This window comes from Mytilus trossulus, chromosome 7 (genome assembly GCF_036588685.1).
Source record: "Mytilus trossulus isolate FHL-02 chromosome 7, PNRI_Mtr1.1.1.hap1, whole genome shotgun sequence".
Taxonomy (NCBI): Eukaryota; Metazoa; Mollusca; class Bivalvia; order Mytilida; family Mytilidae; genus Mytilus; species Mytilus trossulus.
The window spans coordinates 43,433,344-43,451,082 of record NC_086379.1 but is presented as its reverse complement, the minus strand read 5'-3'; the positions used below and the strand labels follow the sequence as shown (position 1 = coordinate 43,451,082).

Sequence of the window (17,739 nt, the reverse complement as noted above, 5' to 3'; positions counted from 1 at the left end):
TAAAGATAAAACGTTTCTGTTAAAACATTTAATATATAATATATATCAATTAAAAATGGAAAACTATGTTACACATCATATTGTCTGTTAAATATATCATTTTTTCAGGAGACAAATTTCAAATAGTTTTACCGAACTTTTTATCGAATCCCATATTTGATTTTTATGTAACATTGGACTACTTTATTGTCATAATTTTTGTTGATAAATACTGTTCAAACTAACATGGAAAATAAACTACTGTGATCATTCTATTAATATGCTATGATTGTTTCTCTAATTTCCTAGATTCACCATCAATGCAAACAGTGGACAAATAACTACAGTAGCTGTTTTAGATTATGAAGCTAAACAATTCCATGAAATTGTTGTCCAGGCAACGGATCAGGGCGCTAATCCCCGTATTGGTACCACCACTGTAAGAATTAATGTCAACGACCTTCAAGATGAGATTCCAAGGTTTACTAATGAGAACTATCAAGCTACTATCTCTGAAACAGCTCCCGTCAATTCACTAGTTGTCCAAGTTACAGTAAGTTATAACTCACAAAGTTATTATTTATATTTGCTCAAGTTACAGCTAGTGAAAAAAATGCATGTTATTATTTAACAGTTAAATTATTATAGGGTTAAAACTTAGAGTTACATAGAAAAGAACCAATAAAAAACATTATTTCTTTTTTTTATGGCCCCCCAACAAAGTTGTCGGGCCATATAGTTTTACCTTTGTCTGTCATTCTGTCATTCTGTTATTGCGTCATTCTGCAACAAACCATTATACAGAGTTATTTTCTAAACGCCTTCAGACATTGGTGTGATTTTTGGTATGTAAGTTAACTATCATGAGATAAAGATCAAGTTTCGTTCTGCTCTCCTTAGTTTGGCAGAAATAACGGGCTTTGGACTTTGATATATTATTGAAAATCACAGTTATACAGCCTATTTCAAAACGCCTTCAGATATTGGTCTGAGTTTTGGAATGTAAGTTAACTATCATGTGTTACGTATACAGATAAAGTTAAACTTTTTTTTCGTTCTGCTCAGCTAATTTTTGATAAAATTATGAGCTTTGGACCTTGATAAATTGTTGGAAATCATAGTTTACGCATTTTTTATATAAATGCCTTCAGATATTGTGCTGATTTTTAGTATATGAGTTAACCATGATGAGAAACAGATCAAGTTAAGGAATTGTTCCACTCTGCATATTTTTGCCGAAATTACAGGCTTTAAACTTTGAAAAATTGTTGAAAATCTCAGGTAAACAGACTTTTTTTCTTAACGCCTTCAGATATTGGGCTGAATTTTGGTATGTCAGGTAACCATGATGAGTTACAGATCAAGTTTAAGTTCAGTTCTGCTCTGCTGATTTTTGCAGAAATGAAGGGTTTTGGACTTTGATAAATTGTTGATATACACAGTTATAAAGACTTTTTTTCTATGGGCCTTTAGATGTTGGGCTGATTTTTTATATGTGAGACTACCGTCATGTTTGTGTCCACGTGTGTTGTTGAAATTGCTATTTTTTCAACTTTTTGAGTCAGGGCCATTTGTGTAGTTTCTACACATCTAGTTTTATATCAATGTATAGAAAGGTAGACTAGACATACTTGATTTATTCTATTCATTTTTTTCAGGCAATGGATCCTGACACACAAGATTCTATCACTTACAAATTTTTAAGTGGAAATTTCGCTCCATTCAGTATTGCTACCAATAATGGGAGAATAACAACCAATGCAGCATTAGACTTTGAGACTACCCCTCAGTACATTTTCCTTGTTACTACCCAGCAAGGTGAAGGAGGCGGACTATCATCCACTGCCACAGTCACAGTTGATGTTGTTGTAAGTTTTATAAATAAAAGTTCTGACACTTTATGTCTTTGAAAATGACCTTCAGTCTTTATGATCAGTTCATGTTTAAGGTAGATTAAAGTTTGCTTTTGGATTTTTTTCTTCACATCAACTTCAAACTTATTTAATACACATGGTCTTATAAAGTGAACTGTTTAGTATATATGACAAATTTGGGTTTGACCCAGATTTCAATGTTCACTGAAAGTTGAAATGTGATAGTTTAAAGTTGAAGGTAGTTTTGGTCACATCTCAATTCTAAGTACATATGTTCCTTATCAAGTCAATTAATTAGTGCATATCTCAAATTAAGGTGTTTGTTGGTCAAGATTTTTTCATCTGTTATACTGAATTTTACTGAAGAAAAAAAATTGTATTTATTGATATATTAGTTTATCTCTATTTTGTGCATTTTTCTTTTGATCTTTTTTTGTGATAATTTTCATATCATGTTTCTTGCTTGAGATGAAAAATGATCGCTAGAAACTAAGGAGGCCATGTGGCGTTACTAACGAAATTGACATGAAATTGACCACGAAAATCATTCTCGTTGAGATGATCAACAATAATCTATAAGTACTTAACTTAAAATGAAAAAAATGTATCTTTTAACAGGACCAGAATGATTTTACACCAGTAATAACTATAACACCATCTGGCACTGCGACCGTACTTGAAACAGCTGGAGTTGGCAGTGAGTTGGCCAGAATTACTGCAACTGATGGGGATCCTCCAGTAAGTAGTTCTCTCTTATTAGTCAGGCAGAGTAAGTCTCACTACATCTTCTTTTTATGCCCCATTAAGGATCACTACAGGGGTGGATTCAGACATTTTTTTAAAAAGGGGGTTCCAACTATGTGTTCCCATTTAATTGCAATGATTGTTCAAGTTGAAGTGCAATGAAACTTAGTACACATGTTCCCTATGATATGATATTTCTAATTTTGTAAGCCAAATTTGAGTTTTGACCCCAATTTCACAGTCCACTGAACATAGGAAATGAAAGTGTGAATGGGGCATCCATGTACTACGGACACATTCTTGTATTTCTTACTCAGGGGAAAGGAGTTGTAAAGTTTCTTTCCTTTGAATCCATGGATCTTTAGGAATTAATGACAATTACTGCTACAATTGGTAACATTCCTGTCAGTTGTATAAAAATGTTTGTTGTTTAAACTTGTAGTTGAGTCTATTCCATTGGTTGAGTTGATTTTAAAATTAGAAAATTTAGGCCCAGTTCTTGACTCTTCTTGATTTGTTGAGTCCTCTAAAATTAATTATATAGATTACACAATGAGGTAAAAATATTATAATTATCGTACTTGAATAAAGTATTATGTATTTTAGGGTTCTGCCAACAATGACGTTACCGTAAGCATTGCCAGTGTTGTACCAAATAGTGGCACTAACTTGTTTTATATTGATCCAAAGAGTCCAGCTAGACTTGTGATCAGTCAACCGTTGACTGGTGATTCAGCCATTCAATACACAGTGAGTATTTTGTCAATTTATCCCTTTCTGCATCAATGGCTTAAAAAAAAATCATCTGCAATCCTAACGTTTTAAAATTGAAAATTTAACTGTCTTGAGTGGATAAATAATGTATCACACTCAATGCAGTGGTAGAATCGTTATATAAATCTTTGACTTTTTAAAATAATTACATTACATATATATTTCTTTATATCTGTTTTTTTGATTGGCTAATAACAGTCACAAGGCACTCCAATATCAAATTGTATTTCCCTATAAAATACAGCTAAGACTGATCATGCTTTCCATGACATTTTTTAAAAAGACCTAAAAAAATTAACTAATGATTTATCTCTTCAATTTCATGGTTGTAGCATAAAAATGTAATTATAAGAATTGAATGCTCCTTTTTGTAATTTTTTACAGCTGATTTCATTGAGTGTCTAGGCAAAAGTAATATCTTTGGTTAGCTTGCTTGTTAGCTGAACTGTGAGGTCATTATTAGTTCAGACACTCTACCCTACTTTTGAAGTAGCCTAGTCCAACAGACAGATAGATTGTTTATCTGTTGGATTAGTCTACTCTTAAAGAAGGGAAGTTTACTCAATGCAATTGGCTGTACTGGTTATTAAAAGTTGATCATGCACAAATTTTTAGTATGAAGCGCGTCTATTTTTAAATGAATTCTTTTTTCCTACCAGGTTACTGTATCGGCTGTAGATGGCGGAGCTTCTCCAAATAGTGCATCAACAACGATAACTGTAAATGTCATCAGAAATACAGCACCAGTTTTTACACCAACTTTTACAACGATAAACATCAATAGTAATCAACCTACCGGTACAATTGGTACATTTGTGGCTACTGACAGTGATATAAGGGTGAGAAATTTCATTGGAGCTCTTTGCAATATTAAACGATTGTAAGACCACTTCATGCTATTAATATTTATGACTTCAGACTTTGTTGGAGTATTTAGTCAATGAAGTTAACTGGTTGTGATATTTTTTATTGCAATAAGGATTTAAAAATTCTGTCAGTTTACAGGAAAGATTCAAGTTTTAAAGTTTCACAGCAATTAATATTCACGTTAGATTTCTACTCGTGCAAGTCACAAAAAAAAAATAGCTCAAGAAGAATTGGTTGATTAACAGTATGTAAATTTATGAATTATTAATTATTTTTTCAGACTGAGTTTAACACCTTGACCTACTCTTTAATACCAGACAATCGTGTACCAAATCTTTTCCAAATACAGAGTGGAGGTGTGCTTAGGCTTCAGAATAGCCTATTAAGTGATGACTCCACATCATACATTGTGAGTATCAGTTTGTTCATGGAAAAATTTGTTAGAGCTGATTTCCTGAAGCATGTAGATTAAGACTTTTGTTAGCTTGCTTGCTTTGTTTGTATATGGTACAATAGTATTTGGGATGATGTCCAATCAAATTTAAATATAATATATAGAGGTTTAACTATGCCCATCTATATTGTTTTGCAGATGTCAATCAAAATTACAATACTTGAGCTATTGTTTATACAAAAGAAAGTCTTCCTCTACAAGCATTAGGAAATTAGCTATATCAGTATTTTGAAATTGTTATAAAAGAGGTTTAGATATAAACTTAGTTATAAAACTATGATAACACTTAAGATAAACAACTGTTTCAAGAAAAAAGTTCTGTTTAGCATTAGACGTATGGTTATTAGGGTGATCATGAGAAGAGGTTCAAATAAAATACATTTAATTGTGAAAGATATAAAAAAAAAAAAAAAAAAAAAAAAGGAAAAAAGAAAATAAAGATAAAATATTTTGAAAATCTGTAAGACTTGTTTCAAGAAAAAAGTTTTTGACCAGTTTTAGAAAGAATAAATAAAACTATGTATGTTATATAAATGACTTTTGTTTGTTTTTTTAAATCAAATTTGTCTTAACAAGATATAATATTTTTTTCTAGTTGACTGTCATAGCAACAGACCCACCTGGTTTAAGTGCTACTGGTACCGTGACAGTGAGTGTAACACGTAATTTACATGATCCAGTGTGGGTATTACAAAACAACCAGGCAGCTGTTACTGTAGAAATCTTAGAAACTAAGCCTCTACTTGAATCTGTGGTTAGAATTCGTGCAACAGATGCTGATACACAGGCTCCTTACAATACATTAACTTACACAATAGTAGGTGATAGTACAGCCCAGAGCTATTTCAGAGGAGTGAAGCAGAGTGGGAACCAGGAGTTTGACTTACAGTTGATCAGGTCTCCTGCTGATAATCAGAACATCAATACTTTCTCGGTAAGTTCATACACTAAAAATGTTATGCAAAAAGTCAAATAATAAAAATGCAATGAAAATTAGAATTCAAAAGTCACTTATCAAATGACAAAACAAAAGCTTAAGCACATCAAACGAATGGAAAACAATTGTCATATTCCTAACCTGGTACAAGCATTGCCTTATGTGGTAAAATAAAGGATTAAACCTGGTTTTATAGCTAGCTAAACCTCTCACTTGTTTGAAAACATGTGATTTTGTTTCTTTTAAAAAATACCTGTAACATGTCAGAAATATGAGGGTTAAATACCTGTACCAAGTTGGTTAATAGAGGTAAGCCTTTGATATTGTGAGATTTAATTGACCTTTCCCTTTTCTGAAATTATCTCTGATTTTACAACTTTTGTTGCTACTCTTTTGAAAGGGGCAAGTTTAGCTGATAGACCTTGAGAAATGTGTTTTATGACTTTTGTTTGAATACATTGTATATAATACAGTTAACTCTCGTTGTCTCGAACTCGGTTGACTCGAAATTTCGGATGAGTCGAAGTTTTCACGTGGTCCCGAACTTTGTTCCACATAAATGTATGTAATTCGACTCCTGATGAGTCGAAATTGGATGTGTCGAAATTTTGGATGAGTCGAACTAAATTTACGATCCCAAGGTTAACAAAAGCATTCAAAATTCATTATTTATCTCGAACTAATACACATATGTCAAAACATGACCTCCGGCATTTAAATGGATTAAAGAGTTTATCTGACAAAACACATGTAATTAAATTTCCAGTCACTGACCACTGTATTGATTTATGACATGCTGTTTCCATGAGTGTTTACCTAAGATTATCTTTAATAGAATTTTTATAAATAATTAGTGATACATTGTTGATGTTCATGAAAAAGTATTTAAAATATTTACAAAACAATTAATTGTGATTTACACTAATGAGCTTGGGTGTGTATAAAGTAAGGATTATCACTTCCGTTGATGATCACCTAAAAATTACTCAATCGGCGTCTTTAATCTTGTATTTTCTTTTATTAAAAGAAAGAGTGAGATAAAACAAAATGAAGAGGAATTTAAATTTTTTAAAGTCTTTTGTATCCGAGAATAAACAATTTTGTCAACTTTAAACGACCTGAATAACGAAACTATCGATTGGAAATTACTCTCTCGGATAAAAGCCATAGGAAACAATTGTAACTGAAACAATTGAATAAGTAAAACAATGTTATTATAATAACGAAAGACCATGACATACAAATATATCGATCTGATACCAGAATATCGATCCCCTTCCCATATTCACCCTGATTTTTTTTAGCTTTACCATGCTAAGCAAGAGTTGTGTCCCTTGTTCAGTCAAACTTCCGGTTTTCGTTTGAGTCGAACTATGTGTATCTCGAAATATTTCTCCGGTCCGGCTGACTTCGAGATAACGAGAGTCGACTGTATTTAAATTTGTGGTTAACTAAATCTTGTTTTTGGGTGTTGGTTTGCTTGCTTTTATAATATAGTGACTGATGAATTTAAAAGTATTATTTATTTTACAGATAACAGTTGCAGTAGTAGATGGGGGTAATGCCTCACCTCCACAGAATTTTGTTGTCACCGTCAATGTTAAGAGAAACCAGGCAGCACCACTTTTCTTCAACCAGACCTATTATAAAGAGATTAGTGAGGCATTGAGTATTGGCCAAGAAGTGTTGACTGTACAAGCTAATGATGCAGATACTGAGGTATTTATAAAAGTTTGTGTTTAAAAAATGAGGACATTGATTTTAAAAACAAAGGGGAAATGTAAGGATACTGGAAGAATGGAAGATTATTGATGCATGGGTTTAAATTAATGATTTTAGCAAGTAGGAATACAAAAAGTCCAACTTAAATATTTATCTAAATATGTAAAATCATTGTGCACGATTTCATTGTAGATGCATTTGAAAATATGTTATATCATCTGTTATTTTAGGGTTAACAGAAAACTAAAACTCTCAAAAGATAAAAAGTAAAATAGTTGTTAATAGATTTGTTTATATGAACATTATGTAAAATTTTCTGGAAACATTTTCTTTAGTAATATTTATATGCTCTGTAAAAAAACATATAAATAATCGGGATACCAATTCCAAATTTTTTACAGAAAATCTCAATGTTAATTTTATTGGCCGAGTATTTTTTGTTCTAAAGCTGTACACTTAAAATATTGTAAAGCTAATAAAAAATGTATATGTTTTTAAAGATCAAAATTATAAATATTGCAAGAAGTTAAGAAGTTATATTATATTGTATTTTATTTTCAGGCATCTTTCAGAACAATAACTTACTCAATAGCAGCTAGCAGTGATCATGGGGTTGACACATATTTTAGTATTGTACCAAACACTGGTAGAATCAACGTCAGAGCAGGCCTTGCCGGCAGTAATTCTATTTTTTACAATGTATGTGCACTCTAGACTATGTTTATTTATAGAAATGTGGATGAGAAATGATAATTTATAACAGGATAGTACTTACATGTATCTACAGAATTTGTTTAGTGTTTGTAAATTGATTTTGATAAAGGGAAGATAAGTGTGTTTTTGCAGCCTTCATCTGATCTATGGACCAGTTGTGGTCTCTTTGACATATTCCCTATTTCCATTCCCATTTTATTTGGTTGCAGTTTCTTGAATGTAGAACACTAGCTTAATGGTTTATGTTGAATACAAAAATTAATGACTTAAATCGATTATTCATGAATAAATGTGTTGTTTGGTAACTCATTGAATATTTTTGTATAATCCAATTGTTGGAAAAGTTATTCTATAATTTATACTTTTTTTTTCAGTTTATTGTACAAGCATCAGATGGATCAAGGACAGCCAATGCATATGTAACAATTAAAATTCTACGAAATCTCCAAACACCGTCCTTTGTGATAACCTCGCATACAGCCACAATTCTAGAAACCCAGCAAACTGGTGTAGCGATAAATCTTAATCCTGCAAACTTTGGTGTAAATGATGCAGATAGAGGACCACCAAATAATCAAATCAATTACCGTCTGCTGAACAATTTGGATCATTTCCAGATTACACCTCAAGGAGTTGTCAGTGTTAAGAATTCTCTGGTCACCAGTAATCCTAGATCTATAAGTTACCAGGTTAGTATGGAGTTGAATGGTGATCAGTAACTTTAGATCTGTTAGGTACCAGTTTAGTATGCAAATTCATAAGTGGTCAATAACCCTATGTCTATAAGGTGATTGGTAACTGGTGATTTATAAGGTACCAAGTTATTATGGAATTGACTGATGGTCGATAAGTTTTGATCTATAAGATACCAGGTTAGTAAGAAATTGACCAGTACCCTTAGATATAAACAATACAATACCAGGTTACATTTTATATGCAACCACTCATCCACAATTCTAAATTATGGCCTTAATGATAGTTTGAAAAATATGTCTGAATGTTGATAACCTTTGTAAATTTTGTCAAGTGTACATTTCATAAAAAAATTATATTTCAGTGCATAAATGAAAATAGATATTTCACCCACAAGGAGTTTTATTGTTCTGTTTAAAACTTTATATTTGTCTTCACAGCTATCAGTTCAAGCTTATGATCTTGGTGACCCTAGCCGGAGCAGTTCTAATACAGCTACTATCACTGTGAATGTCATCAGGAACCAAGCACCTGTTATACAAGCACAGAATCTGAGTCCAATAAGTGAAACAGCACCTGTCTCTAATAATGCTCTCTTCACAGTGTTAGCTATTGACCCAGATACAAGGGTAAGTCTTTGACATACTGTGGATTCATTTATATTCGTAGGTATCAATTTTCGTTGATTGAAGAAAACTTGCATTTTCATGGATATTTGGTTTCATGCTTTTGTAGATTTCTGTGTACAAAGCCTGTAGAAAATTTGTCATTTGTTAAACATTAAATTTGTGGTTCACTTGTAGTTGGGATAATAATGAACCATAATTATTATTGAATAGATAAAAAAAACTTGTCAATTACAACAATAAGGTTAAAATAACGTAAAATATACTAAAACATGCCTTATTCAATTCACAAGTTTGTCTTGGTCTAATTATTGCATTTAAACTCAGGAAAAATCAATGTATTTTCATTTATATTTCACAGGATGAATTTAAACAGATAACATACAGTATCTACGGACCAACAGAAGCTTTTACTTACTTTTCTATTGATTCAACATCTGGTGCTGTGACATTGAGACAGCCTTTGACTGGCACTACACAGACTACATTTCAGGTAAGTTGGTTTCTATGAGTGAACACGATGTAAAAATAAGGTATATATTCAAATATCAATAAGAAGATGTGGTATGAGTGCCAATGAGACAACTCTCCATCAAATTAATGTAAAAAATCAACAATTATTTATATAGCATGTTTTATGTTTTTATTGTACTAAAAGAAGTAAATATATATTATACTGTGTAGACAATGATTTTGTGATGCCACAAGCAATTGCAACTCTGAAAAGGATTAAATGTACCAATATTTGGGCAAAAGTATACACAGTTTTTGATGAAAACATCTCATAACTTATAGTCTGCTCTATTTTCACAGCATTCTTAAGGCAGACAAAAGAAATTAAATGCGTTTTTTTTCATGTCATGCTTTACTACATGCATATTGTAACCAATCCAGGAGTTTTATCATTATCTTTCACATCTTAAGAGTACACTGAATGCATACAATAGATCTAACAATTTTTTTCTACTGCCAAAGTCTGACAAAATAATTTAAGAAACGTTAATTAAAAACAAATGGAACCAATTTAACAATTATTTCTCAATAAAATGATTGTTTGCATTTAAACTTAAAAATCTATTTTCTTTCGTATCTTTCTGACATTTGAGATGTAGAATTATTTTCCCTTCATTGTAGATATTTGTAAGAGCCACTGATAATGGTTTTCCTGCTTTATCTGACACTGAAGTGTTTACTCTGACAGTCCAAAGGAACCTCAATCCACCGCAGTTCGCCCCCTTGACTTATACAGCAGAAATACGAGAAGACCATCAAGTCGGAACTGGAATTGGAGTTGCTGTCATTGCAACAGATTTGGATAATTCTGTAAGAAATTTTAAAAGAATCATATAACAATTTGGGTTTGATATTGGACATTTTATTCAATTATCTGCTTTAGAGAGTGCCTTGGACTCATTTGTATTTTTCCATAAAAATCCTAAGACATTAATTTTTATAAGTCATGAGCATTTCAGTATAAATAACGGTCAGTTTTTTATTGTGAGATGTTTTTTGAAACAAGCCATTGGTCTTGTAATAGCGACCTATGAATTTTAAAACCAAATATTTAACATTTTTCATTAGCAAAAGCTATTAAAGAAGCATAAAATTTAATTCTTATGAAGAAAGTTTCAATTTTTTTTTCAGGCTCCATATAATACAGTGACATACACTGCCACAGGATCTGGTCTAGCTACCTCATACTTCACTGTTAACAGTCAGACAGGGGTAGTATCTGTCAGTAAACCATTGTATGAAGACCCTGCTAGGGCTGATTATACTGTAAGTATATTCAAGTATATATTCTTGCTACGTTGAAGGTGGGTCTCATTGGGGTCTAAGCATGACCTGGGATTTACGATTTTTTGTATGTGTGACACGTGAAAGTCAAATTATTGTGCCATGAAAATGGGAAATGAAGTCTAGTGGGACACAGGAAGTTACAAAAAAAATGAGAACTGCTTACACACTGAGTGTATGTGGGATACAGGAATCTGACAAAACAGTTAGCGGGATCCACGATCAGAACCCCTCAAAGCAATGAGACCCCCTTGATGACCCATTGGTGGCCTACCAACTTTTATCTGCCCTTTGGTCGAGCTGTCTCTTTGACCAATTTCCCATTTCCATTCTCATAAGACAGTTATTTAAATAAGCTAAATGATTCAAAATTACATACTTGGATAAAAAAGTATAACAAACAATTAAAACTCCAAGATAATTTAAAAGGGGACACCCAGAATCAAATTTAACAAACCTATAGAATGATTGAAAAACAACTGTCATATTAATGACTTGGTACAGTCATTTTCCATAGAAAATTGTTTGGGTATTTTTTTGTTGTTATGTGACAACTTTTACAAACTTTGAAAGGATGTTATACTCTGGCAACTAGTTTCATATTTTGAATATTTGAAGGTTAATGTTACATGTTTGTGGAATTTCTTGTGTCCTGCTTACTTTTAAATCACAAAAGGGATTTCACATTATTATGCAGTTACTCAATATTTCACAGTAGCTGAATTCTTTTAAGATATAACCTGCACTTTTAGGATTATATTTAAGGATTGATAAAGAACATATTACAACTTTTCATTATTGTTTGATTTATTACAAAAAATGTGAATAAAATTTTAATAGATTGATGGAATCACACCAAAAATAAATATTCCAAGAATTATAATGATTCCACAGTAGTACATATTAGTACGTTATGATTTCCTGAATTTTTTTTATAATACTTACTTTTAATTTTTGTCCCTTAGTTAACAGTTAGAGCTACTGACGGAGGATCACCACCAAATCAGTTACAGTCAGCACAGGTTGCTACGATTACCATCAAAGTGAATAGAAACAACAATCCACCAATTTTCCAGAATTTGCCTGCCACTATTTCCGTGCCTCGTAACTCTGGAAATAATTACTTGGTCAGAAATGTAACTGCTACAGATGCTGATAGCACAGTAAGTGTCAAGGTCTTATGTGAGGGTCTGAATGGGTTTCCTTCATTTCTTTATTCGTTAAAGTTTAAGGTGGTACCTAACACTACAGGGAGATAACTCTGTAAAGTCAGCTAAACGTTTTAATTACATTGTGTTGTAAAGGGAATATCAAGCTTCTCAATGATCAAAATTGGCTTTTCTCAAACTGCTATATAACCAGTGTAATTTTTCTGACAAAACGTTGATTTAAAATTTATGAAATTTTTATATTTTTGTTAAAGGGTCAAAGTAAATACATTGTCAAACTTTTATGTAAATTAAACGAGCCAAATTAATTTTAGTGAAAGTGTTGGGTAAAAATTTCAGTAATAATCAAAACAAAAAGTAAAAAAAAATTTTTCACTTCTTTTAATACGTTGTAATAAACTACAAGTGTGGACACAGATTAGTGTGGATAGTAATTGTTAAGTTGGTGTAAGTATATTCAACAATGAGTGTTATCATCACCAAGTTTATATATTTGTTGTGTCCCTCAAGATGTTGTTTGAGATATTTCTTTGTCTTTCGAAAAGAGTTTTATATTTAACTGTGTCCAACTGTGACAGTCATATTGTAATTAACTATGAAGTAGGGAACTATTCATTGATTTTTACTTTTTGTATAGTAATTTGATAAAACTGTCACTCTGACTGTAGGAATTACTACTCATTTAATTGTCTTTTTGTATGGTTTTGTTGTCAAAAAACTATCTTTTTTTTTCTTCTGTGATAGTAATTTTGCTATAGGTATACTTTTTATACGACCGCAAATTTTGAAAAAAATTTCGTCGTATATTGCTATCACGTTGGCGTCGTCGTCGTCGTCGTCGTCGTCCGAATACTTTTAGTTTTCGCACTCTAACTTTAGTAAAAGTGAATAGAAATCTATGAAATTTTAACACAAGGTTTATGACCATAAAAGGAAGGCTGGTATTGATTTTGGGAGTTTTGGTCCCAACATTTTAGGAATTAGGGGCCAAAAAGGGCCCAAATAAGCATTTTCTTGGTTTTCGCACTATAACTTTAGTTTAAGTTAATAGAAATCTATAAAATTTTGACACAAGGTTTATGACCACAAAAGAAAGGTTGGGATTGATTTTGGGAGTTTTGGTTTCAACAGTTTAGGAATTAGGGGCCAAAAAAGGGCCCAAATAAGCATTATTCTTGGTTTTCGCACAATAACTTTAGTTAAAGTAAATAGAAATCAATGAAATTTAAACACAATATTTATGACCACAAAAGGAAGGTTGGTATTGATTTTGGGAGTTTTCAGTCCCAACAGTTTAGGAATTAGGGGCCAAAAAGGGACCCAAATAAGCATTTTTCTTGGTTTTCGCACCATAGCGTTAGTATAAGTAAATAGAAATCTATGAAATTTAAACACAAGGTTTATGACTATAAAAGGAAGGTTTGTATTGATTTTGGGAGTTTTGGTCCCAACAGTTAAGGAAAAAGGGGCCCAAAGGGTCCAAAATTAAACTTTGTTTGATTTCATCAAAATTGAATAATTGGGGTTCTTTAATATGCCGAATCTAACTGTGTATGTAGATTCTTAATTTTTGGTCCCGTTTTCAAATTGGTCTACATTAAGGTCCAAAGGGTCCAAAATTAAACTTAGTTTGATTTTAACAAAAAATGAAACCTTGGGGTTCTTTGATATGCTGAATCTAAAAATGTACTTAGATTTTTGATTATTGGCCCAGTTTTCAAGTTGGCCCAAATCGAGGTCCAAAATTAAACATTGTTTGATTTCATCAAAAACTGAATAATTGGGGTTCTTTGATATGCCAAATCTAACTGTGTATGTAGATTCTTAATTTTTGGTCCAGTTTTAAAATTGGTCTAAATTAAAGTGCAAAGGGTCCAAAATTAAACTAAGTTTGATTTTAACAAAAATTAAATTCTTGGGCCTCTTTTATATGCTGAATCTAAACATGTACTTAGATTTTTGATTATGGGCCCAGTTTTCAAGTTGGTCCAAATCAGGATCTAAAATTATTATATTAAGTATTGTGCAATAGCAAGTCTTTTCAATTGCACAGTATTGTGCAATGGCAAGAAATATCTAATTTCACAATATTGTGAAATAGCAAATTTTTTTTTAATTAAGAGTTATCTTTCTTTGTCCAGTATAGTAAGCAAGAAATATCTGCAAGAATTTTTTTTAATTGGAGTTATCTTTCTTTGTCCAGAATCAACTTAAATCTTTGTTATATACAATATACAATGTATATTCACTTTTTACTACCAACTGATAAATTTAAATAATCTTTACCATTCAGTGATAACAAGCAGTTTTTTTACATCTTAATATTTTATGATGTATTTAAATGAGTAGTAATTGTTGCAAACTCCATTAGAATATTTTAATTGAAATTAGTTAGTTGAATAAGGGAAAGGGGGATGTGATTAAAAAATTGGGTTCAATTTTTCTCATTTGAAATTTCATAAATAAAAAGAAAATTTCTTCAAACATTTTTTTGAGAGGATTAATATTCAACAGCATAGTGAATTGCTCTAAGAGAAAACAAAAATTTTAAGTTCATTTGAATACATTCATTCTGTGTCAGAAACCTATGCTGTGTCAACTATTTAATCACAATCCAAATTTAGAGCGGAATCCAGCTTGAATGTTGTGTCCATGCTTGCCCCAACCGTTCAGGGTTCAACCTCTGCGGTCGTATAAAGCTACGCCCTGCGGAGCATCTGGTTAAATTATAATATGATTTGTATCTTATTTGTAGCCTCCATTCAACCAAATAGAGTATGCAATTGTTGGAGGTGATGCAGAAAATGAATTCCAGATGAACCCTAGCACTGGGGAAATAAGACTGCTCAGAAGTATGACAAAAGCTAAGTATGATGTAGGTATATTATTTTATAGTTGTAATTGTAAGTTGAATATCAAATATCTCCAAAATGTGTAAATTTTGCACTTGTTGATAATGACAGTCACAAAGAAATTAGTGTCTTGTTTTTATATATAGGTCTCAGTTAAATTTATTGACAAATTTTCTTGACTTTGGCAGATTTTGTGATAAAAATATTTGATAAACACTTTATATCTTTTGTTGCACATAGTAAGCCGACCTCTGTGAATAATTGTGCATTGTTGGCTTGATGTCTTAATGATGAATAAAAGGAAAACAAGATGTTATATATTTAATAGATTTTTTTAAGGGGTAATGTGCATGGAAGAATGTGAATTAACTCAGCCAGACCACTGAAGGAAAAAAAAAAATAAAAATACATATTTTTTATAAATTTAAAACATATAAAAAGCAATCAATTTACATTAATTTTATTATTACAATGTTCTGACTTTCTTTTTTAGTTGACAATTATGGCTACAGATGCCGTTGGAACTTCTGGTGTCCCAAGGAAATCTATTTATGCCATTTTGACATTGAATGTAGACAGTAACCTGAACGACCCTACTATGACATCTCCAGGAGCTGGAACAAATTACCGAACAACCGTGGAAATTAATGAAGATATCGATTTCAACTATGTTGTGTTTAATGCAGAGGCTAGTGATAATGATCTCACTGTAAGTATCATGGGTTATAGAACTTTGGGAGTCGCTTAATTTGTTTAATGCAGGGGCAACCCTGCATTAAATGATAATGATCTCACTGTAAGTATCATGGGTTATAGAACTTTTAATGTCGCTGTAATTATAAGTCTGTACTCAGGGGATTTACCAAGCAGTTGACTGGATTTGAAAATAAGCTAAGTAAAAGAATTAAAAAAATATTCTTTTAGGTTGTAAACACCTCTCATATCATTTTGAATTTAATTTTACCAAAACAAAAAGTACAAATTAAATTAAATATGTGTACTTTGTCATCATTTTCTGTTTTCAGGATCCTTTCAATAAGTTAGTGTTCTCTCTGACTGGACAAGGAAAAGCAACAGATTTGTTTACTATCAACCAAGACACAGGGATCATAACATTGAAGAAGTCTTTACTACAAGAGAATGATCTTCAATATATTGTAAGTAATTCACTCATAACTTACATGAAAAATATTCTATGTAAAAAAATAATAGTCAAGTTTTCAAGTGAAAAATATTTCAAGAAAATGTTTAAATTCAATTTTTCAAAGATCTATTCTATACCAGATATTTGTATGGAAAAAGCATTAATATTATTTGAAATTATCTAAAGTAAAGTTCTCTAAGTCAATATCTTTATTTATTACATTGATTGCATTGAATTACCATGATTTCCCAGTGAAATAAAAACTCCTCTGTGGTCATACAACAATAAATAATTATGGTGAACATCAAAATTGTCAACACAAGAAGGTTATTTCACTTCAAGTCTCAGGTTCAATACAGCAAACCTTGAATCTATAACTGCAAATACAGAAACAAACAGTTAATAACACTATATTATCATATGTTTAGTAGTAAATACAGTAGTTTTGCATATGCGATAAATAGCCTGCTGTTTAATCCATATCGCGCAACTTTGATGCGCACCCTTTATCGCATACCCTTTATCACACCCCTACCCTTTATCGCACCCCTACCCTTTATCACACCCCTACTTTTTTTTTTTTTTTTTTTTTTTTACATACTGTAGTCAGTTTTATTTTTTTTTTGCTCAAGAAAAATTTTCCTCAAAATAGATGACGTCATTGTTTTGTATGTGACGTCACGAACGTCAAGTTTTCATATTTTTTGGCACACTAAATGCATCTATAAAAAATACAAAACACACAGATAAATACAATAATAAACAAAATATTTTTTAAAACAGCAGCACACAAATTGTAAGGTAACTATGGTGCTTCGAATAATTGAGCAGTTCTTTTAGGCCTTTGAAACAAGTAGAACTGAAGGTAACCCAGTGCTATGGATCAGAAAACAGTTCATAAAATATTATACTCTTCTGTTGAAATATATGATAAAGCGTATAATACATGGCAAAATCCGTATCATATGTCGTATCATCCCGAGACATCAGTATAAGCCCAAACTAAACTAGAAATACTTGACAGGAATGATAAAAATAATGATAATAATTGTTTTTGTAGGCAACCTTGATTGTTGAAGATGGTGGTTCTCCGCCAAGGAGAGATTCTAATACTGGAACTGTTACAATCAATGTTATTAGGAACAATAATGCCCCACAGTGGGAGAGTGCAACTTACAAACAGAACATTCCAGAAACATCTGGTATCAATGCCAATGTTATTCCCGTCCGTGCCGTAGATCCTGACCAAGTTTTCAATGTGGTGAAGTACGAGATTATCGGAGATGATAAGGCTCCTGCTTACTTTAAGATAAACGAAAACACAGGATTGATCCAAGTTAGAGCTTCTCTTGCTGGTATTAATGATGAAATCTTTTACGTAAGTTTTTTTTGG

General features: G+C 31.6%; 1 protein-coding gene across 1 annotated transcript in view; it reads left to right on the top strand.

Moving 5' to 3' along the window:
• Positions 1-17,739, top strand: part of LOC134726423 (uncharacterized) — a 159,751-nt gene that overhangs the window by 22,916 nt on the left and 119,096 nt on the right. The window contains exons 21-39 of the mRNA XM_063590826.1: positions 289-532; positions 1,638-1,847; positions 2,472-2,591; positions 3,204-3,347; positions 4,031-4,210; positions 4,519-4,647; positions 5,288-5,626; positions 7,163-7,348; positions 7,913-8,050; positions 8,440-8,754; positions 9,199-9,387; positions 9,746-9,877; positions 10,519-10,707; positions 11,029-11,163; positions 12,147-12,344; positions 15,106-15,225; positions 15,696-15,911; positions 16,228-16,359; positions 17,407-17,724. Of these exons, the coding sequence (XP_063446896.1) occupies positions 289-532; positions 1,638-1,847; positions 2,472-2,591; positions 3,204-3,347; positions 4,031-4,210; positions 4,519-4,647; positions 5,288-5,626; positions 7,163-7,348; positions 7,913-8,050; positions 8,440-8,754; positions 9,199-9,387; positions 9,746-9,877; positions 10,519-10,707; positions 11,029-11,163; positions 12,147-12,344; positions 15,106-15,225; positions 15,696-15,911; positions 16,228-16,359; positions 17,407-17,724 (3,634 nt within the window). The remainder of the gene's footprint in view (positions 1-288; positions 533-1,637; positions 1,848-2,471; positions 2,592-3,203; positions 3,348-4,030; positions 4,211-4,518; positions 4,648-5,287; positions 5,627-7,162; positions 7,349-7,912; positions 8,051-8,439; positions 8,755-9,198; positions 9,388-9,745; positions 9,878-10,518; positions 10,708-11,028; positions 11,164-12,146; positions 12,345-15,105; positions 15,226-15,695; positions 15,912-16,227; positions 16,360-17,406; positions 17,725-17,739) is intronic.